This window comes from Macrobrachium nipponense, chromosome 7 (assembly GCF_015104395.2).
Source record: "Macrobrachium nipponense isolate FS-2020 chromosome 7, ASM1510439v2, whole genome shotgun sequence".
NCBI lineage: Eukaryota > Metazoa > Arthropoda > Malacostraca > Decapoda > Palaemonidae > Macrobrachium > Macrobrachium nipponense.
The window spans coordinates 49,974,522-49,997,954 of NC_061109.1; the positions used below are offsets into that span (position 1 = coordinate 49,974,522).

Here is a 23,433-nt window from a genome sequence, read left to right on the forward strand (position 1 = left end):
ATTGGCCCGCTCCGCGGAATACGGGCTTAAATTTAAAAATTTTTGCCGTAGTATTTTAAAATACAATAATATGAGAAATCATACAATATTCGTTGGATACAGTGAAATAATGTATAACTTTTTAAAAGGATATGGAGAGGATGCATAATTAATAAAATAACACAATGCATTTTTCAAAACTGGCGGACAAGAACGAACATGAAAAAAAAAACATCCCTGACAACGTGGAGCATAGTTACAAAGGCTGCCTTAATTTGTATCTTATTTCTGTACAAAAATAAAAATACCTTTACATAATATATTTTCATACACATTTTAAACATAAAAGCATAAACATTTAAAAAATCGACACATCGATCGCTAAATTTGCACTCTTTTTAACTCGATATTTTCGGAAGAGCGGCATACAAGAACGAACTTGAAAAAACATCGTAGTCGATAACTTGAAGGGGAGTTTCAAAAGCTGCCCTTTTATCATATTTCATCACAGAAATAAGAATACTCTATTCGTAATACATTTTCATACACATTTTAAACATAAAAGCATAAACATTTATAAAATCGACACATCGGTCACTAATTTGCACTTTTTTTAAATCTATATTTTCGGAAGAGCGGCAGGCGGCGGCTCACAAGAAAGAACATGAAAAAACATCGTATTTGATAACGTGAAGGGCAGTTTCAAAAGCTGCCTTTGTATCTTATTTCTGTACAGAAATAAAAATGCCTTTCACGTAATACATTTTCATAACAACATTTTAAATAAAAGCATGAACATTTATAGATCAACACATCCATAGCTAAATTTTGCACTTATGTAACTCGATATTTTCGGCATAGAACAGCGTCAGAGGCATATAGGTTTTACCCTAATACCTATGTAATAACTCTCCATAAAATTTGTTAACCCGCTTACGCTCCGATTGACGTATTAAACGTCGAGTCAAAATGTCTCCCCGTATGCCGATTGGACGTATCATACGTCGGCTCAAAAAAGTTTTTTTAAAATTTCGCGGAAAAATACTTATATGGCCTACCAGCCGAAAACTTTTGTATCACGCGCCTTGGGGGATGCTGGGAGTTCACGGATCAATGGCGTTGTTTTGTTTACAATCGCTACGCAGGCGCGCAAGCGCGAATTTCTTATTATCGCACTAAAAAGTATCAGTGACACATCTCGGAAATTATTTCGTCACTTTGACATAATTATTGCACCATTTTAAATTATCCTTTACATGAAGTATTATATATGAAAATGTGCGCAATTTCATGCACAATACAAATAAAAAATACTCATGATTGTAGCTTTTATCAATTTTGAAATATTTTCATATAAATAACGATAAGTGCAAAAAATTTCAACCTTCGGTCAACTTTGACTCTACAGAAATGGTCGAGAAACGCAATTGTAAGCTAAAATTCTTATATTATAGTAATATTCAATCATTTGCCTTTCATTTTGCAACAAATTGGACGTCTCTAGCACAATATTTCGATTTATGGTGAATTTATGAAAAAACTTTTTCCTTACGTTCGTGCGATAACTCTTCCGATAAATTTTTTCGTGCGATTGTCCTAATGTTTTCACCCTTTTAAATTTGCCGTTACATAAAGTTTTTATATATGGAAAATGTGCGCAATTTCATGCACAATACAACAAAAGACAACCCATGGTTGTAGCTTTTATCAGTTTTGAAATATTTCATATAAATAACGTTAAGTGCAAAAATTTCAACTTTCGGTCAGCTTTTGACTCTACCGAAATGGTCGAAAAACGCATTGTAAAGCTAAAACTCTTATATTCTAGTAATATTCAATCATTTACCTTCATTTTGCAACGACTTGGAAGTCTCTGCACAATATTTTGATTTATGGTGAATTTATGAAAAAAAAAAATTACGTTCGCGCGGTAACTCTTCCGAAAAAAATCAGAATTTTTTTGTGCGATTGTCGAAATGTTTGCACCATTTAAAATTAGCTGTTTCATAAAGTTTTATATATGAAAATGTGCGCAATTTTCATGTAGTAATACAACTAAAAATGATGAATGTTGTAGCTTTTTCTCTTTTTCGAAATATTTGCATATAAATCACGATAAATAGTAAAAAAAAACCACGTTCGGTCAAATTTGACTCTACGAAATAGTTGAAAAACGCAATTGTAAGCTAAAAACTCTTACGGCCTAGTAATATTCCGTCATGTTTCTTCATTTTGAAACAAATTGAAGTCTCTAAAACAATATTGTGATTTATGGTGAATTTTTGAAAAATATATTTTACCTTCACTCCGCGCGCCGATTCGCGGCCGCAAGTCTCCGAAATACGTACATGGCATTATCCTAATATTTGCTCCTTTTCATATTAGCCTTTTTATAGAGTTTCATATATCAAAAATGTGCGCAAATTCATGAAGAATACAATAAAAAATAATTGAAGGTTGTAGCTTTTTCCATCTTCGAAATATGTGCATATGAAAAAAATATATATATTAAATTTCGACATTCGGTCAAATTTAACTCGTCCTGAAATGGTCGAAATCTGCAATTCTAATCTAAAACTCTTACAGTATCGTAATATTCAATCATTTGTCTTAATTCGAAACAAAAATTGGAAGTCTCCTAGAACATTATTTTAGAATTACGGTGAATGAAAAAAATATTTTTTTGCGTCCGCGCGTTACGAATTCGTACATCATTTTGTGATAATATTTTTCGGTGTTACTATTTTATTGTTTTACAATGTATTATATATCAAAATGATCGCAATTTAGTGTACAATACAACGCAAAAAAAAGTAACTGGTTAGCTTTGACCGTTTTCTGCACAGCGTGATTTGAATACAATTATGTATGAATTTTTTTTTTTCGTAGCTACCATATATCGCATTATTTACATATGATAATGATATTATTTTTCATTTCTGATGGTTGCATTCTAACTTCAGGCAATGACAAAAAAAGGAGCCAAAAAATGAAACTCTTAATCTTCAAAAGTACGCGCGCTGTAATTTTTTGAAAAAATTATTTTTTCCACTTCCGCGCTCACTCCAAACCAGGCCCGGCATACGGGAGACGTTTTGATTTTTAGGGCTCCGCTTAAGAGGGTTAATATAATTTGCATAACTTTTATGGTCTGAACGGCATTTCTACAAATGTATGAACTCGTTGGACCAACGGCGCTAGCGGCGCTGTTAACTGAAAATTTGGTGCCGTAAAGATACCTTTAAAATGCCTTATTTTTTAATGAATATTTTTGACGACCGCCGTAAAACCGATTCGCCGTTGAGTGATTGCGCTGTTAACCGCGGGCCGCCTGTATGTATTTTACCCGGGAATGACAATGTAAATTATTTATAAAATTAAATGGATTGGTGCTGACAATAGAATTCACTATGAAAATGGAATATAATGGTTGCCCACCTCTTTTGAATTACTTGCGGTCAATAAGTAATACATAATGAGTTCTGTCTATGTATATTCTTATCCTGGCTAAAGCACACAAATGAGATCAACAACCTCAGTAAAGGAAGACAAAAACTCTTTGTGTGTCTTCCTGTTTCCTCCTGCTCTGGCAATGGAGACCGACAATGAGAAGAAGGTGCAGGCTTATCCAACACATCTTCCTCATGCAAACCAATTGCAGACCCAGCTGCCAAAGAACCTGAAGCGCCAGCCAACACAGACACCAAAGACCTGCCCAGACTGGGGCCACGCGCCAACTCGTGCAATGAACCAATCACAACACTAGGAACACTACTATGAACACTTGCAATACGTGCAGCGGAGAAGCATCTCGAACTCTTGATGTAGAACGAGAATTCCTCAGAGTCAAACCCCGAACAGCATCAATGGGAGGGGAAGGCAAACACCCCGGCTGCATCACTTTCACATTTACAACTTCTGATCTTTTCATAGGCACCTTAAGATCCTTATGATGACAAATAGGGACCGGAACAGAAGCAGCAGATAAATCACCAACATGCGCATGTATGTGCGAGGTTGCAACATGCTTGTGTCCCGAAGAAGAGGATGACACAGCCACAGCAGATTGCACAGGGGACGAAACACTAACACTCTCAGGAACATGGATATGCTGTTCTTCACTCAAACGCTTGATACGCCAACGTAGCAGAGATGGGTGTGATGGAGAGGAGGAAGACAGCATTCCATCCTTACACACCCTCTTGGCAGGAGAGGGGGGAGGTGATGCAACACGTTTGCTCACAGCCTTCTCAGCAGAGAGGTCCAATCTCCTAAGAATCAGCCTTGTCATAAAGCGTCAGACGGATACCGCAAGAGAGGACGCAGATGACAACGGATGAAGAGGATACGTCCTGGAAGGCAGCGATGACATCACAGAAGCAAACGATGACAACACAGAGGAGCGAGGCAGTGCAGCAGCCACAACTGACGATGCCGACGTAGCAGGGAGAGACATCACTAAGGAAACTGGGAGTGACGTCACCGATGGAAGTGATTTCACCGATGGAACAGGGAGTGACGTCATCAATGGCACTGAGAGACGTCACGGCCTCCCCCTGACCCAAGCTAGTGGCAGGCCTTACTGGCGGAGTGATACGATGATACTCAGGCAGCGCACTACAAAATGGCTGACCACGGGCACCAGTGTAGAGAAGGCCAGGGGGAGGAGGTAGAGTTGGGGAGGCCTGAGGGGGGAGGCAAGCTTCCATGAAATGTGTCGGCAAACCCTCCAAAGAGGTGGGGAAACCCAACCCCGTAGCCCAAGCAACGCCCAGAGTGCTGCCATTTTGGATGCCTCCAAACCTGAAACAGAAGAAACTGATGAAATAGCCTCTTATCCCTCCCGGGAAGCAGATTAACCCCCCGAGAAAGAGGGGGTGACACTTACACATTAAATCAGCCTGAGGGCCTCCCAGTACTTCCAATGATGAATGGATGGAAGAAAAGGAAGGAGAAACAGGCACAACAACTCTAGCATCATTGGGAGTGACTGCGGAAGAAGATGAAGCATCTGGGAGAAGCGATGAAAACCCTTCCCATGAAGAAGAGTAAAAACTCTATGATGCTCCCTCATACTATAAAATAACTTCCACTGCGATTTAGGCCAGGCACGACATTCCAGGCAAGGATTCATTATAGTACAAACATTAGCACGACATCTACTGCATGTGGAGTGTAGGTCCGTAGCCAAAGAAGCCAGGAAACAACATGGGAAATCTTGAGTTCCCAGGCACATATGTTGGCGAGGTCGAGACAACGCAGAGGAAGCCATAATAACACAAGCGCACACACACAGACAAGCAAAATAGCAAAAATGGGTAAATGGCAGAGAGTAAGCAACTGCGACTCTCACCCAGGCGGTTAAAGGGGAACTTCTGGTTGCATTTTAGCTGTTCCATATGTAGTATTATTCCATTTAAGTACCTCTGGTGAAAAAAGAATTTTTGAAAGGGATGTTTTATTATTTTTTACAACCAATTTTCTATTGCCCTAAGGGCGCAGCCATTTATGTGTGGCTCCTCTGTTATGCATGACGTCATGTGCGGTAGGCTCGTCAGGCGGAACTATTTCTTTCAGTTTTTATGTGTAAAAACAAAAACCTAGGGCACAGCATCTTCAGATAATATCCTTTTCGTTTGTATTTGTCAGCTGAAAATATATGATTGAAATGGTAAATAAAGAAGTAGCCTGAAGAAGGCCTATTTAGGCATACAGACCTAAATTCTAAAACGCCATTAATTAAACTAGTTACTATGGACTAAGTGAAGGCTTTCATCAATTCATGGACACACACAAACACGTTTAGAAAACTACCATTCACCCCATCGCACCACACATGGTGATTGACAAGAATAAATTTCAATTCAAATGCACAGAATTGGAGACACCATAGTATAGATAGTGGTAGATAGCCGCCCTAATCTTCGTTGGTGCCATGGTCTGTTCAGAGGGAAAAGTTCCCAAAACATTATTTAAATATCATAGCCATACCTAATACAGGTACTATCCGACTTACAACCTACTTGACATACGACCACTCGTACTTACAACCTTACTTCAGACAGTTGACCATTGAGTTACTTGGCACTGCGCCATCTCATGAGAACTCTCATCACTCAGGCATGAGAACTCTCATCACTCAGGCATGAGAACTCTCATCACTCAGGCAGCATCAGTTTGAGTTACCCTGCCCTATCTGCAGCATCATTTGGTATTAACTGTACTGTAGACTAAATTGCAAACCAATTTACGTAAGAATCGATTTCTGACATGCATGCAAGAACCTAACCCCATTGTAACTCAATGCCTGATTGTACGTAATATATACTATTACGTAAATTATTAAAATGTATTAGTAGAAGTACATTATGGTAAAAAGATTGAAATAATGATTGTACATTACATTACAGTACTAAGTAGGCACTTATATAGCAAAGGTTTGATAGTATACCCTACCCAGTATGTTGGCCACTTTCTAAGGTTCGACTTACATCCATTCCGACTTACAACCAGTGGGTCGGAACCAAACTTGGTTGTAAGTAGGATAGTACCTGTAACCTGTTCTTAATGTCATCTTTTAAGTCTGTTGGCAAGAAATGGTCCGAACAGACAAAGGTTTGTGTCATAGGTAAAGGTTTTGATGTTGATATCCTTCCTCCCTTCGAAGAGCCATCGGCCAGCGACTTTATTTCTCTTTATTTGACGGAATCCTGTGGAATGATATGCCTTTTTGACACTTGCCAGAAGTATTAGCACAACCAAATGCCATTCAAGTTGGCATAATTGTTGCTATTTGAATGATAATTGACCTAAAACATGAGGACAATACCGAGGACGAATACAATACAATACGCGTGCTTCGCTGGACTTGTTATTGTGAGACAACTGCTACACTACGTCATCGTAACTAATCTACCACATGGCAATAGAGTCGAATCCTGGATAAATGCCGCTCTCAATTGAAGTACCTCGGCGCTAATTTGAAATTAAATTGTAAAAAAATGAGATTACATACAGATTCGAGCAATGGCTCATTTTTTAGCTTATTAAAAGTTCTGTTTGACAGAATTTAATGGCTATTAACCAGAATGTCCCCTTTAAGAAAAAGACTGAACACGGTAGCCTGGGTGCTGGGTCTTTGACCAGTTTTCACCCGACATACGCACGCGTTGCCAAATCTCACAGATTCCTTGCTTTTCTTGGAAAAGTTGTCATTTTTTAAGACCATTATACATCTGTAGCCCTGAATTTACTGATGATGAAATAAATGTAATTAGAAATACAGAAGTAAATTCAAACTTTGTGATACTGTATTAGACAGTGCATTAAGAGTTGCAAATGAGATTTTTTTTATGATTATAACAGATACATATGCAACAAAAATACTGCTCACTCTGCCATATAATAATAGTCATAAAGATATCCATCTTTTCTATGAACTTTTAGAGTTAATGTAGCATTTAAGAATAAAACAAAATTGACAAAAACAGTTATAAAGAATTCCCTGACAAATACCAAATGTTGTTTATATCACTTCTAATATATGTTATGTGACCATTTTTATATTGATGAAAATTGAACATCACTGGAAGTGAAAATAGATTGCTTGGAAAAAATATAAGATTTGGATAGGATAACAGTGTAGTTTTCATTCATGTTCATCATCATTACTATCATCAGCTCCAGTACCATCAGATGTGAATGTTTTCCACCCATCTGTATGTTCATGCATACTGTCACCCAATCATATACTATATAATGTAATTTGTTACAAAACACCACAGGTAATACTGGTCATACATATATTTTTTCCAACCATTTACAGAGTTGTAGCTATGGTTGATCATTTTTTGTGGCTATTACTGACTTTGTTTATTGTTTCATCCAAATTTTAGGGCAACTACTTCTGGAGATGAGATAGCACAGCGACGTCCTCCAAGATTCATTAGTTCAGATGGAATTGTTCGTCCATTTGTTAAACGCTATGCAGATGGGGCAAAAATGCTAAAGGTAAATTCGCCTTAATATTTTTCAGATTTTCAGTATGAATATTTTTCAGATTTTCAGTATGAATATTTTTCATATACAGAACAAACCTTTGGTTGGAGTCCAGTTAAAAAAAACAATACAGTACAAGGATTTTGGTGGCAACAGGAGTTAGCCAAGATGGCGGAAAGCAGGAGGGCACAGTTGACCTTCCTTAACCCATCCCAGCTACAACACATCAGTTTCTCTTTTCCTACTTTCATACCAGGTCATGTTGTTGCCCTCTCCTCCAAGAAACAGGTTGTTTTTGTCCCTGCATTATAACTTAGCATTATGGTTTGTTCCAACACGTTATACAAACCCTTGGTCCTTTACATAAGGAATTACTATTCAGCGCCAGCTGGACTGGTCGTAAGATTTACTAACAAGGTAGTTCGGCAGTAATTGCTTGTCTGATGGTCGGGAGTCCCGCCTGACTTAAGTTGTACAGAAGAGGAAGAAGCCCCGTAGAGCCGCCAAGGTTTCGTCGGAAAGCTCTCCCTCGACACGTCTGGTGATTGACACATTATCTTCTCTTCTCCCTCCTCGTCGGTTTGAATTTTAGCCTAGCCTAACCCCTTTTATTTACACAAATTAATAATCTACCCACCCGCACACATTCTCCAACTTCAGTATACTCCAGAAATCACCTTAGAACAACAGCACAACAAGAGTTATGACCCAAAAACTCTTACCAGACAGAGAGCTCTCTCCTACCAACCATACACCACCAGCACGTGCCTTCTACTACCCCGTGTTATTGTTTACATCCCCCCGACGCCGACGCCATCTTGTCTATGACGTCACAGCCTATGACGGCACAACACAACTTAAATACATCAACAGACAGCTTCTAGAATCAACCATATGCTGTCCATATATAGGATACCCACCATATTTCAACAATGCATAAAATACCAATAACAATTATACAATATATAATCACACTTATCTCTTTCTCCCTCCCCTCCGACGGAGGGAATTCAATGGTTTCCCTTATTGCTGAAATATGTATTTTTAATCTCTTGCTTCTTACACCAGTGCTCGATTTGATGGCAGTCATTAGTGTTTTACTATCAGTGTTAACCAAAGCTTCTAAATTTCTCCCTCCTACTACCTCTTCCCACAAATGCTTGAAATATATCAATCCATCTACAGCTTCCCCAACACTCAGGGCTTCGGCCTCAATGGTGGATTTTGCCACTCTCCTGGATTTCCTAGACTTCCACCATATGGGACTTCTCCTCTTCCCATCTGTCAAGGAAATAATGTAACCCAGTTGAGTATGGCCATCTTCTGTTTCCAAATGAAGTGTCTGCATAGGCTTCCCAATAAATCCTTTCTTCTTCCATCTCACTTATTGTAACTTCACCCATCATGCTCTTAGTTTTTCTCACAATTTTAATAAGCTTCTTCATATCCTGAGTTGTTCCTTCTTTAAATGCTTTACTTAATTCGCTAACATCATATGATATTTCTGGCATCATATGTAGTGATACCCAATTTAGCTGTCCTACCACTGATCGATACTCAGTTAACTCCTTTTGTCCTAGCACTCTATTACCTGTATATCTTCTAGCCTAGCCTCTGGTTCTCTTATAGAATTTATATACTGCCACTGATTAAAGGAAAGTCTATTCTCCTTCTGCTCTATTGCTACTATATACTTGAACCTTTTACTCTCTTATTCTCCTACTTGCAATTTCCCTCTCAATTTCCCAATCGTTTCCTTTTAGAATCCTTCAGTTCCTCCCTAGCAAAAATCATCTACGTGTGTACACAAAATGCCATTCAATTTATTGCCCTTTTTCCAAAAGAATATATTAGGTTCTAGTCTACTTCTCTCACCTTGAAGCTCCTTCACTACTTTCACCAATTTACAATACCATGCGGCAGAAGCTCCTTCACTACTTTCACCACTTTACAATATACCATGCTTTTGCCGCATCCTTGAGCCCATAGACAGTTTTCTTCAACTTCCATAATCCCATCCAACCATCTTCCCTCGGTGGTTTCAAATACACTTCTCTTTGTATCTCGTCACCTTGTAAATATGCAGTTTTGACATCCAATGTATAACAATTCCAATTTTTCACCTTTATTATGGTTAGACAGAATTTTAAAATTTCAGCATTGCATGTGGGAGCGTCCTTTTCCCACCCTGCCATCTCTTTTTCAAACCCTCTAGCTACCAATCTTGCTTTACATATCCTTTCCCCCCCTTTTATCTTTTCAGTTACTATCCATCTTGTAGATATAGCTTTTTGTCCAACATCATTTACCTCCTCATATACCTGGCTATCTCTCCAACTTTGAAGTTCTTTTTCTTTAGCTTCCATCATGCTTCTATTTTCAAATCTCAGCAACACCTCCTCTTCATCTTCAGTTTTTTCTACCTGACTATAATCCCTCAAGTTAACCCACCCTTTGTCACCTGACTGTGAGTCTTGTACATTGTACGAATCAGCCCATGCTTGGCTTGATCTTTTTCCTGCAAGACTTAATATAGTCCATTGTTCTACTTGTCCTGTATCGTTGTTTATTGCTCTAACTCTATTTCCCTTTTTGAATTTTGGTATCTCTTCCATTAACTCGCCTTCTATTGACCCACTTTCCCCAGCATCCTCCACTGTTTCCTCTACCTCCTCTCTTTCTATAGTCTCTTCTGTGTCTGCATTCCTTCTCCCACCTACTATTATCTCCTCTCCTTCTTGCCAATCTACTTTCCCTTCATTTGGACCATCTGATCTACCTTTCACACCATGGGATTTATCTATTCTAGCAGATATCTCTTCTGTATCTGGTGATCGTTGTTGAATCCTAGTCGCATGTATCCTAGCTACTTCTCTTAAAGAATCCCCATGTTTGACTATTATTGTTTTCCCCAATACTTCCACTACCTGAGCAGGTCCTCTCTATTTATTTTCATTTTCCCTCTTATAGAATACCTCATCTCCTACCACTGCTTCTTCAAATTTATGTTCTCTGATGTTTTTGTTTAATGCTATTCTTATTTTATTACATGACTCATTTTTTATAAACGCTTCTCTGGCCTTGTGCATTGCATTCAGTGTCCCTAACCATACCCTCTTCCATCCCTTTTTCTCTGATTGCAGGACTTGAACTATCTTCTCCCATTAGGTTAGGCAGTGAAGGGTTTTTTCCAAATACTAATTGGTTGGGAGAGAAACCTCCATTATTCATTAAGCAGTTCCTAGCACTCACTACCCATTTCAATGCTATGGACCAATCTACTTCCTCCTCCTCCATCATCTTTCTTACACTTCCCTTGATCATGCCTACGGTCTTTTCACATAATCCGTTGCTCCACGGAGATTCTGATGCTGTGGCTAATACTTAATATTCCATCTTCTGCCATCCTCCTTACTTTTTCATTTGAAATTCTCCCCATTATCTGACAATATTTTGGAGGGCGCTCTAAATATAGCAAACCAGCACTCAAAAAGTGTCTTTATTATAGTTTCTGGTTTCTTATCTTTTATCCAACAGGCCTGACAATACCTCGTTGCCATATCCACTATTACCAAGAACTTTCTTTCTTCTATCTCTCCCACATCCATCGCTACAACTTCATTAAACGTTTTACTCCAAGAAAAGCCTACTACTGGTTTGGCGGGGTTTCTTTTGTATCTTTTACAAACCTCACAATTTTTAATCTGTTCCGTTAGTAACTTTCTTATTTCCTCTTTTTCTTTTTCAATTAACCCATTACTCCATTGTGCTTCCTCTGTTAGCTTCCATATTTTATCTCCACTTCCGTGACCAAACTTTAAATGTAATTACTTCATTGTGTTCTTAATTTCCCCCAGATTCTTTCCCCTCCAACCCTCCAGTAATAATTCTTCTACCTTCCTCCTCCTCATAGGTACTCTTAAATGACCCCGTTTGTCTTCTCTTAACTCTGCTTTCATTCCCCCTAATACTTCTATTTTGACACAATTTTCTTTTAAATTTAGGGTCATACCCATTTTACTCATGGTTTGCTTACCTATCAGCCGGGGTATATCACCCTGCAGAATTTCTGTCTTCAAATAAACTTTCTGTTTTTTAGTATCACAGGTATTTCTATTATTCCTTTGGACTTATAAGATGTCTCACCAAAATTAAATAATATTAGACTCTGTCCTAGTGTCCTTCATTCTCCTCAACTCTTCCTGACTCAAATCCATTACAATACGTGCTAGTCACAATTCCCCGCAAACTGTTGATTTACACCATATGTCCAAAATTGCATCAACCACCTCCCACGACGCTTCCACTATTTTATTACCTTCTCCTACATAAACCTCCTCTTCTGTCCCAGTTTCTGTTTTCAGTTTATTTTCTTCTAGTCTTGTTTCAGTTTTCTTCCTGTTATGAAAATTCTGAGGACAATCCCTAGCCCAATGCCATCCGAGCTGCATATTGCACATACTGTTACCTTCCCTTCTTTGTTTTCTAGGATTTCTTCCACCCCTACCTCGGTTCCATCTTCCCCGATATCTCTGGTTTTCCCTCCCTCTCCCAGAACTGGCATTGCCTTCTGACGACCCCCACCATTTCCGTTCCTCTTTAGTCCCTAATCCCTCAAACAGTCTTTTCATTGTTTGCGACACTGTTTCGTACTCTAGCTTTTCTTGCCCACAAACCGATAATACCATTTGTTTTTTTATTTTCTTCCGTGAGATTTGATTGCTGTATTACATGATAAACCCTTGACTTCCCCTTCAAGCGCACCTTTCCCCATTGCTCTTTCACACTCAGATGCTGCCTTCTCGTATCTAATTAAATAGTCCGCCATCTTTTCACTAGATTCTCTTCTTATTAGAATGTATCTTTTTATTCTGCCATAATTCTCCATTACTGAGTCTTTTAGATAGGCTTTATCTAGTTTCTCTAGGATTAACTTTGGACCCTCTATACCAGTAAGTTTATCTCTATCTAATCCTTCCACTAGTTCTCGGGCTTTCCCTTTTAAGCTCATTCTCATTTCTATCGCCGGGTATTTTGTATCTTCTCCATACAACAATAGCCAATCTTCAACTTGACCTTTCCATTCTTTGTATTCTTCTTGTATCCCGCTAAACCTAGGACATTCCCTTCTCCATCTAGTAGTAGTCACCCTTTGTTCACTGTCGGATCCAGGCATCTATGATCAACCACGCTCTGCTACCAGTTTGAATTTTAGCCTAGCCTAACCCCTTTTATTCACACAAATGAATAATCTACCCACCTGCATGCGTTCTCCAACTTCAGTATACTCCAGAAATCACCTTAGAACAACAGCACAGCAAGACTTACGACCCAAAAACTCTTACCAGACAGAAAGCTCTCTCCTACCAACCATACACCACCAGCACGTGCCTTCTACTACCCCGTGTTATTGTTTACATCCCCCCGACGCCACCACCATCTTGTCTATGACGTCACAACACAACTTAAATACTTCAACAGACACCTTCTAGAATCAACCATATGCTGTCCATATATAGGACACCCACCATATTTCAACAATGCATAAAATACCAATAACAATTATACAATATATAATCAGTCAGCTCCCGTGTATGACTCTCCCCTTTGGGAAATGTGTCCTCTCCACCTCTTTGCTTGATGTGTCGAGTGCAGAGGAAGGAGTGTAACACCCCGACCTGGAGTTGTACTTGGGGCTTCGGTCTGCTCAGGGTGGGATCATTCCCCCTCTGAGCGAACAGGACCCCCCTCCCCCACCCGACTGTTGCTCCCTCAGGTGTGTCTGCCTCTGCGGGTGGAGATCTTCAGCAGGTGTGGCGATCTCTGAGTCTTATGGGCACTCCAAGTTTTCAGGGGCTGTTTCACCACAGCACCTGGTGTACACTTATCTGTCTCGCTCCGGTGGGACAGGTGGGTCTTCCGCTGGTCCTCCTGTTCCTCCTGTTCCTCCGGGAACAGGGCCTGCCTCTCTTTCCCAGGGAAGAAGACGACGGGGACCGTGGAGGTACCAGCTCCGGACCGGAAACCATCTCAGCCGTTTGCTCGCGAGCGTCACTGAGTGTACAGTCACCTACCAGTAATCGTGCAGCCAGGAACCAGATGACTGAGCACGCTCACCGTCAGGATCCAGGCACGGAGCGGAAGGATGACTTCGAGTGCTTGAAGAGCTTCCCTTTGGATCGTCCTCCTGTAGCTGTCGTCATACCTGCTGCCTCTGTACCTGCCCATGGAAGTGCTACTGCCCACAGGTCCTTCCGGACAGGTGGGGTTGGGCCCTTGTCACGGACCGAGAGAGATCTGTTCCAGGTTCGATATGAAAATAAACAAAAAGAATTCAACACCAACAGTTGAAACTGGGGATACGAATATAGAAAGAAACACTAACACAACAAAGGTTTATGTACAAGCTTACTAACAAAGAGAAATGCAGAATGGTATCTCCTATTTGCATAAAAAAGGCAAAATCTTACAAAGCGTGAACTGGGGAAGAAGTGAGGTAATTCAAATACTTGCTGGCCAGTTTTGCGACTCGAAGCGATGGCTTCACAAAGGAGAACGGTGGAACTTTAGTCTTCTTCTTGACTCCGTACTGTGGAAGGCAATGTCTATTCTTGATACTCGAAGGGCAGGAACTCCTCGAAATCTCTAGTAGAAAGTTTCTACTCTCAAGGCTTGCTCAATGTCGAAAATATCTCGGTCGTCCACTCCTGACGACGACTTATCCAGAATTCAACCAACTCTCGAGCGACTTTTCCTCTCTGATCCTTCATCGGTTTCTTCTTCTCTTATCTCTCTCTGAAGATCTCTGATCTCTGCTGCTGAGTTCTCATTGATCTCTCTCCTGGTCTCTCACTGATTATCTGATCTGTGACTCCTACTGATGATCTACTTCCTCCTATTTTGTCAGCCGTATTTATACAGCAATCTGGGGGCGGGGCTACCAGCGAGAGTCAGACTCCCGAGATGATGGGAACGATTTAGAAGAATCTCGATGGAAATTTGCATCATATTTTGCTGAGTTTCTCACGACACTTCGGCGCGTGCTGCGCTCCACAACATGCCCGACGATTCCAGAACAACCGCAAATGCCTCTTTGCTGCAGACCTTCTGGGAGATGCGTTTTCCTTTCCTTTAACTCGTAATTCTTTGCTATGAAGCAATTACCATGACAGCCCTGTTGCCACCGCAACTGCCCCAGCTCCATCCTGGATGGGGGACCTGTCTGCCATCCTGAGGAAGCTGGCAAAGAAGTAGTCCAGGAAGAAGATGAAAGTTGTCGTCGTCGTCTTCTGCCGCCTCTTCCCCTTCGACTTCCAAGGCCCCTCAGCTGAAGAAGAAGAAGAAGGTGGCCACGCTTAGAAACTTCTAAGGGTTTGTCCCGCTCTGGCGGGACAGGTGGTCTTCCGTTGGTCCTTTTGTTCCTTCGGGAACGGGGCCCGTTTCTCCTTCCTCAGGGAAGAGGAAGACTGGGACTGTGGAGGTACCAGCAGTACCTCTGCTCCCAGCTCCAGAGGATCCACCTCTGGACCGGAACCGTCTCAGCCGCTCTCGAGGCTCACTCGCAAGCGTCACCAAGTGTACGATCACCTACTAGTGATCGTGCAGCCAGGAACCAGACGACTGAGCATGCTCACCGTCAGGATCCAGGCACGGAGCGGAGGGTTGGTAGTAGTCACTCAGGTGACTCTCGCCAGACCAGCGGATCGCTCTCGCAGCAATCCCCTGGTTCCCAGGGTTGAGTGATGGTCCCACCAGATCATCCACGTGTTGAGGCTGTAAAGAGGGCCGCCCCCCCCCCTTCCCCCCCCCCTTCCCACCACCACCACCAGGACCAGGACCAGCCTCGGCTGTTTCTGGTACCGTGGCACATCGTGAGGACAGTGCTTGCTCTCACCACGTTAATGGACACTACCAGTCACCTGACCGTCGCTCCCACCAGGACCAGGCAGCTCGCACAGCTGGTGACAGCTCCCCTAACGCACGAGACCGATGCTACCGTCCTCGGTCCAGCGCTTCTCCATAAGGAGACTGCTGGTCCAGACCTGCAGCTCAATCGCCTGCAGTCCTCCCAGCCTGCTAGTTCTGCTGGTAGGCAGGGCAGGAGCGTCAGGTCTTCCTCACCTGTCCCTTCAACTTCCTTAGGCTTCACCGGGAGGAGCCAGGCAAACAGGAGTGACTGTGAGGAGTGCACTCCTTACGGTCCGGCCACGAGAGCCTACAAGCCTGGCTCGGTCCTTGGACCTAGCAGATCGTACACTCAAATGGTTGGAGGAGACCACGAGGGGTCTGGCGAGGTTCTTCCTCCACGTTCTTCCTCCTGAAGGAAGAGTGTCTCGGGAGGTGATTGGCCTGGATGGACCTGACGGTCCATCGCCTCAGGATGCGATCACCCTGAGATACAGAGGTCCTTACAGAGGTCATTGTGCTGATTCGTCAGCACAACAACCTCGGGGAAGGATCGGTGGTTGCTCCCTCTGACCCTCCGTTGAGGTTGGAGTCATTCTGGGGTTCTGAGGAGAAGAACCCAGAGTGACGGTGGGACTACCCCAGTTTCCTTGGCCGATGGTGTGTTGGACCAGGTGAACACCCTTGTCTCCGGACAGGAGGACTCACTCAGGTCCAGCTGGTCAGACATGATGTTTCCCCCTCCTCTGCCTCGTCAGCGGCGCTTCTACGTGCCTTTGGTAGACCCGTTGCCAACCAAGCAGGTTTATCTGGAGATAGCTCGTCTAACTCCGGGAGTGCCTCTTCTTCACCTGCTGTTTGAGAACCTCTGGTTCTCACAGCAAGAGGCATCGGCCCTGATAGCCACTGCCATGGCAGCTTTCCGGGCCGTCTTCTGGCTGGATCTGTAGTCCCTTGCGGTATCCAGAGTCGCAGCGTCCTCGGGACCTATCGTTCCCGAGTAAGACTCGGCGTTCGAGAGACTCTGCGTCTGGAGGGAGGGCCATCTCCTAACTTGCCCACCAGATGGCCAACCTGTGGGCCAAACTGGTTCGGAGGAGACGGGACCTATTCCTGACTCGAGTAACCAGAGCTGCTGGTCATGAAGTGATGCTGGGTCTACGTAATGGACCATTGATGGGTTCCTCCTCTCTCTTCGGCAGAGAGATGGTGGACGCTGCGGTGGAAAACCGGAGAGCTGAGAACAGTGACCGCTTAGTACACCATGCAGTTACGAAGCCTTCTTGAGAGTCTTGTTGAACTGCAACCAAGCCTTGGAGTTGGCTAGCCCTTTCTCCGCTCCTAAGACGTCAGCACCGTCGAGGGTAGCGCGAGGTAAGACCCAGCCTTCCTCTTTTGCTTCGAGAAGTGAGCATCAGCCCTCCTCTCAAGCCTCCTTCTCTCGCAGGAGTGGAGCTAAGTGGAAGGGGAAGAGAGGGAAATGCTAGGGACGGTGTTCCCCCTCACCTGCTGTCGGAACACCCTGTCCACCTTCAGACGTACGCCCCCGGTGCTGCCAGGGACGTAACACTGACAAAGAAGTAAGACCATGCTGAGCAAGCGGCTGTGGAGATCGCGTGAGATCAGTCACCAGGTTTCTACAGCCAACTTTTCATGGTGGAGAAGTCTACGGGGACTGGAGACTGATGATAGATCTCTCTCCCTTGAACCGTTTAGTTTGCCAGACTCGCTTCATGATGGAAACAGCACGCTCAGTGCTGGATTCCATCAGGGAGAACAATTTCCTGCTCTCGGTGGACCTGAAGGATGCGTATTTCAAATACCCATCCACCAGTCCTCCAGGAAGTACCTACCCTTTATCCTCGATGGGACAGTGTACCAATTCAGGGCACTTTGTTTTGGTCTCTCAACCACCCACAGGTGTTCATGTGAGTGTTCACTCTGGTGGTGGTCCTGGCAAGCTCCTGCTCACAGTTGCTACAGGACAGAGATTGACCCCTTGACTTACGCCGCGATCTGGGGATCGTGGTAAATGTCGAAGTTGGATCTCGAACCCAGCAGAGGATAAATTCATGAGCATGCTGATCGATCTGTAGCAGCACGAGCCTTCCCCGCAGACTCACGAATCAGCAGGTTCAGGGAGGCTCATGGCCATCTTCACCTGTGGTCTCTTCAGTGAGACTAAAGGAGTGCTGTTCACAGGCACGGGACATCCTTCCTGGTTCCTCTCACGGAGGAAGTAAGGGAGGTCCTGGCCTGGTACCTAGACAACAGGGACCTCTTATTAGCTGCACACCTGGAAGAGTTGCTGGTTACAGGAGTGTGGAACCATCACGACAAGCACCTTCACATCAACTTCCTGGAAGTCATGGCTGCGTTCCTCGCACTCCAAGAGTTCCTGGAACAACTGACTGATGGGACACTCAGTGGTATTGATGAGCGACAACACCACGCTAGTGGCATACGTTAATTGACAGGGGGCCTAGTGTCCCTCCCGTTGCACTGGTTGATGATGCAGTTGCATGAGTGGGCCATAGCTCACTCGGTAGAGCTGTCAGCCAGACACATTCCATGCAAGAAGAAAGTAGTGGCAGACAAGCTCAGCTGCCAGAATCAGGTGATTGGTACCGAATGATCTCTTCACCCAGACGAGGCGGAAAGGCTCTTCGACCTGTGGGGGCGTCCAGTAGTGAATCTGTTAGCCACCCGGCACATCAGAAAACTTCAGGTTTTCTTCTCAGTCATGCCGGACCCATGGGCAGCTGCAGAGGACGGGCTTCATCCTTGGACAACCTCGTAGTCTATGCCTTTCCCCCCCGTTCTGCCTGATTCACAAGGTGATCAGCAGGGTGCTGGTCACCAGCAATCTTAGGATGATTCTGGTGGCACCCAAATGGGTTTCCGGACCTGCTGGCTCTTCTCTCGGAGACAATGCAAGAGATTTCTCCATGACACAACCTGCTGTGTCAACCGCATGTAGAACGGTACGACCAGGCAGTTCATTCCTTGTGTCTTCATGGCTGGCAGTTATCCACCATCGCTGCGAGCTAGAGGTTTTCTCGCCGAGCAGCAACAGAGATGGCTGGATACCTCAGACAGTCCTCTGCAGCAGTATAGTACCAGTATATCTTCCCTCTCCCTGCGTGCAGTGGGTAGTGGTCGTCACAACACTGGACAGGACGACGATGCAGGTAAGCTACATAACGGAGCTGCATTCTATCCCTTTCATTAGGGGTAGAAGCGTTTATCCGTCCCTTCCCTAGCAAGGTGGGGGAAGCGGACGCCAGTAAGAAAGAAATCCAATACTTATTTGGCTTCTTACTCAGGACCTAGTTCTTCCTTGCTATTCATAAGAGGTATGCTTGCCTCCCTCTTATGAATTGGTCCAGAGGTCTGACAATTGATCTTGCAGTGCACACTCCGATCAGTTGGACAGAGGCTAGAATCCCTTCCTCTGCTCTTACGACCAGGGAAGGAACCCAGGTTGGGTGAACACTAGTCTGTTCACAAGACTCAGATTCCACCCACCAATAAGTGAGTCTTACTTATGTAAAGGACCAAGGGTTTGTATAATGTGTTGGAACAAATCACAATTTTTGAAAGTAAATTGTATTTTTCCTAACTATATAAACCTGAGGTCCTTTACATATAGTCCCACCTCATGCCACCCCTCACTCTGTTCCTGGGCCTAAAGCAAAGTGATATGTTTACCTCCAGTCGGGCCGGACTCCCGACCATCTGACAAGCAGTTACTGCCGACCTACCTTGTTAGTAAATCTTTTGACCGGTCCAGCTGGCGCTAAATAGTAATTCCTTATGTAAAGGACCTCAGGTTTGTATAGTTAGGAAAAATGCAATTTACTGTCAAAAATTGTGATTTTTCTTTCTTTTTTGTTTGTGTTCATTGTGATAGTGATTTTTTTTTTAGTTGTCTAAACTTCCCAAGCCTCACAGAAAATGCCTGCTCTCGTTTCCTGCCTGCCTTGAATTTAGATCCCCATTGTACTTGTAGCAGGTGTAGGTCTAATGACTGTAGTGTAACCTAACCCTGACTGTGTTCCTCCTGGCCTTGGCTTCGATCAAGAGAGTAAGGGAATGGCAACCCCTCTCATACGTTGTCTTATGCACCCAGGGGAGATATTCCCTTGGGCCAACTTTAATGCCAGAGTTTTTGGTGGAAGCTTAGAACCCTTTGACCCTAGCTTGGCAATTGAAAGGATATTTTCTGCCCCCTCCTTCATGACAGAAGAAATACCAAATTTTGAAGCAATTTGTATTTTTCCTAATATATGAACCTATGCTTTTATATGTACTGTAGAGTTTTACCCTCCATATACCACCCTGCATAGTACTGATCTCTCCCATCTGTGGAGCTGAACAGCTGTTGACAATAGAAGGGTCAGGGCTGACCCAGGTTGCAGTGGGATTGTTGGCCTAATTATTTATTTTTTTATGTGATTCAGTGACAACCAAGGCTTCTTAAGTGTAATTCCTCCATTTATGAAAGTGTAGGTTCATATGTTAAGAAAAATGCAAATTACCTTAGAATTTGATAGTTTAACTTTTTCCACAGTTTTTAAATAATCACTACAATGTGTTTGAACACCCTATGTTATTGATTTTTGTCATAATTATATTTTATTTCCTAGAAGTATTCTGGTTCTTGTTTATCTCTATACTTATTACTTTCAGGAATTGGAAAAAGGTCGATATGCTGAGACAGACGTTTATGTTGCTCATGCATATGTGACAGGTAGCAAGTCAGTATTAATAGGAACAGACAAACGTGTAATGTTTGTTACACGTAATGATATCATGGGACATATTAAGGTATGTTCTTCCAGTCCTTTTTTATATTATTTTTAATTTGTAGTGATCTGGTACACAGTACTAGATGGTTATGTGAAACAGGAATTATGTTTATTATCTTGTTACTTTCATATTGCTTGTGTACCAAAATAATGAAGACAGTTGTCGATTTATGTTGTGGGGTTTAGGTTTCAAGAACCCCTTTAAATACTACTACCACTTTTAAAATAGTTCTATGAGAACACTGAACTGTTACCAGCCCTCACAGGGCTGTCCCGAAGGATTTGTTTTTATTTTTATCGATTCATTTTTTTTTATTTTGTCAATGAAGCTACAGTTTTTCAAAAACTTTATACGTATAAGTGGATTAATTTCAAATTTTGAAGCTTCTGACAAAATTTCAAGGATGGATTAGTTTTCAGATGTTGATAGTCTGCTGATTATACTTTGGACATCACATAGTAAATGTTTAATCGTTATCACTACTTTATGTGGATTATTCATTAGAATAGAATAGAATACTGTATAGAATTTAGGCCAAAGGCCAAGCACTGGACCTATAAGGTCTTTCAGGGCTGAAACACTATGGTTAACTCAACACACCATATGCTACTATAATTAACTAGACTGGGCTGTAAGGCAAACTGTATCCATAAAAACCATCAGTATTCATATGTATCCCATACTGCACAGTAACAGTGAAAGTGGAAATAGCTTATCCTTTAAAGCAACATCAATCTGAAACAACAATCTAGCAACAGGAACACTTCATGCATGTGGGCTGAAGGTACCAGTTAGCCTTATACCTCAGAAAATAAATTCTTAGAAGTAATGAAAATATCCTTTAACGTAAACCTAAAATTACATATTTTTTAAAACAATCTCTTAACTTGATAAGCAATTAAAGTATCCTATCCTGTAAGTACAGGCTAGCCTATACCATTTACTGTTTTTGCTTCTAGTATACTGTATTTTAGTTTAACCAGACCCCTGAGCTGATTAACATCTCTCCTAGGGCTGGCCGGAAGGATTAGATTTTATTACAGGGCTAGGAACCAATTGGTTACTCAGCTGTGGGATATGAACCACATTATATGGAGAAATGAATTTCTATTACCAGAAATAAATTCTTCTAGTTCTGCTTTGGCAGTAGCGGGGAGTCAACTCAGGCTACCAAATTGATAGGCACATATGTAACTCACTCGTCCAACAAGGAACTATTTGCAATACAGGCGGCCCTCGGTTAGCGGCAGGGGTTCCGTTCCTGGCCACCAACACCAAGCGATTTTCGACGCTGAGCGATTTTAAAGCCTACGGCCGCCACACACCTTCTTTCGAAACTCTAGAAAAGTGAAAGGCGCCGTAATCCCACAACGGCGCAATAAGTAAAATTATATTTATGCAGTATAGTACTATAGAATTTACTGTACAGTACATGTGGGTGTCTAGAGTATGTAAAGATATAATAAAGTTTGTACAGTGTACTTGTAGCTGTAGTGTTCAGGTTACGATCATTAGTCTTACGATAGTTCGATTTTATGAGAGATCAAATTACAATGGCCTAACTTTAATCATCTTCTAGTTACATAAGTTCAATAACAGCAAAAGAGAATGATGAAAGTATGGTTTTAACGTTATACTCGTTGCGTGAACGTGTACAGCCATGAACAACCGAATGAGAAACAACTTTTTTTTTTTTTTTTTCTAAGTACAACCGAACTGTATAACATCTTGTTTGGCTTGTATTTCGATCATCGTACTACAGTGCAACATTGCCGTATTTGTTATAAATGGTGTTATGTATAGAATAGAACTGAGATATCTTAATGTAATAACTTTATTCGCTATAGATCAGAGATCAATATAGATTAAAGATCAATTGGGAAATATACTGTTAAATTTAAACCTAGTTATAACTGAAGCTGAGAAAACTGTTCAAGCTGCTAATGACTATTATCGTACATCGGCAACAAGGATAAAACTGCAGTAAACGTCTGCCATCACACACAACTGTAGATAAAATTGGGATAAAATAATTTTATTCAAAACTACTGTGCTTGAAAGAACACATTTTACTGTTGGTTTCACGCCGATATAAGATAAATAACGTAAAGTTCGTATTACGATGATGTAAAGGATTATTGCGAACAGAATCACGTAATTTTTTACGCAATAAACATGCCGCCAACGTAATCTGTTAACGAAAAAAATAGTAGTTCACATTCACAACGAGACATATTCAATAAATATTTCCACCTAAAAACACGCTGTATAAGGAAAAATAACTTTGTCTCATATAAGTCAAGTATATAGATATTCGTTTATGCTAACTAGAAGCGAGAGCATTCGCTCAGAATTGCGTTATGGTGAAACAAACTCGTATTCATCAGCTGATTTCAAACCACAACATTGGCCGCTCCGCGGAATACGGGCTTAAGTTTGCCGTAGTATTTTAAAATACAATAATATGAGAATACATACAATATATTCTTGGATACAGTGAAATAATGTATAACTTTTTAAAGGATTTATGGAAAAGATGCATAATTAATAAAATAACACAATGCATTTTTCGGAACTGGTGGACAAGAACGAACATGAAAAACCATCCCCTGACACGTGGCGTAGTTACAAAGGCTGCCTTAATTTGTATCTTATTTCTGTACAAAAATGAAAATACCTTTACGTAATATATTTTCATACACATTTTAAACCTAAAAGCATAAACATTTGAAAAATCGA

The 23,433-nt window shown here is 42.0% G+C and overlaps 1 protein-coding gene across 1 annotated transcript in view; it reads left to right on the plus strand.

Annotated features, from left to right (window-relative positions):
* Positions 1-23,433, plus strand: part of LOC135216964 (intermembrane lipid transfer protein Vps13-like) — an 840,085-nt gene that overhangs the window by 748,593 nt on the left and 68,059 nt on the right. Inside the window, 2 exon segments of the mRNA XM_064252490.1 lie at positions 7,875-7,989; positions 20,575-20,712. Coding sequence (XP_064108560.1) covers positions 7,875-7,989; positions 20,575-20,712 — 253 coding nt within the window.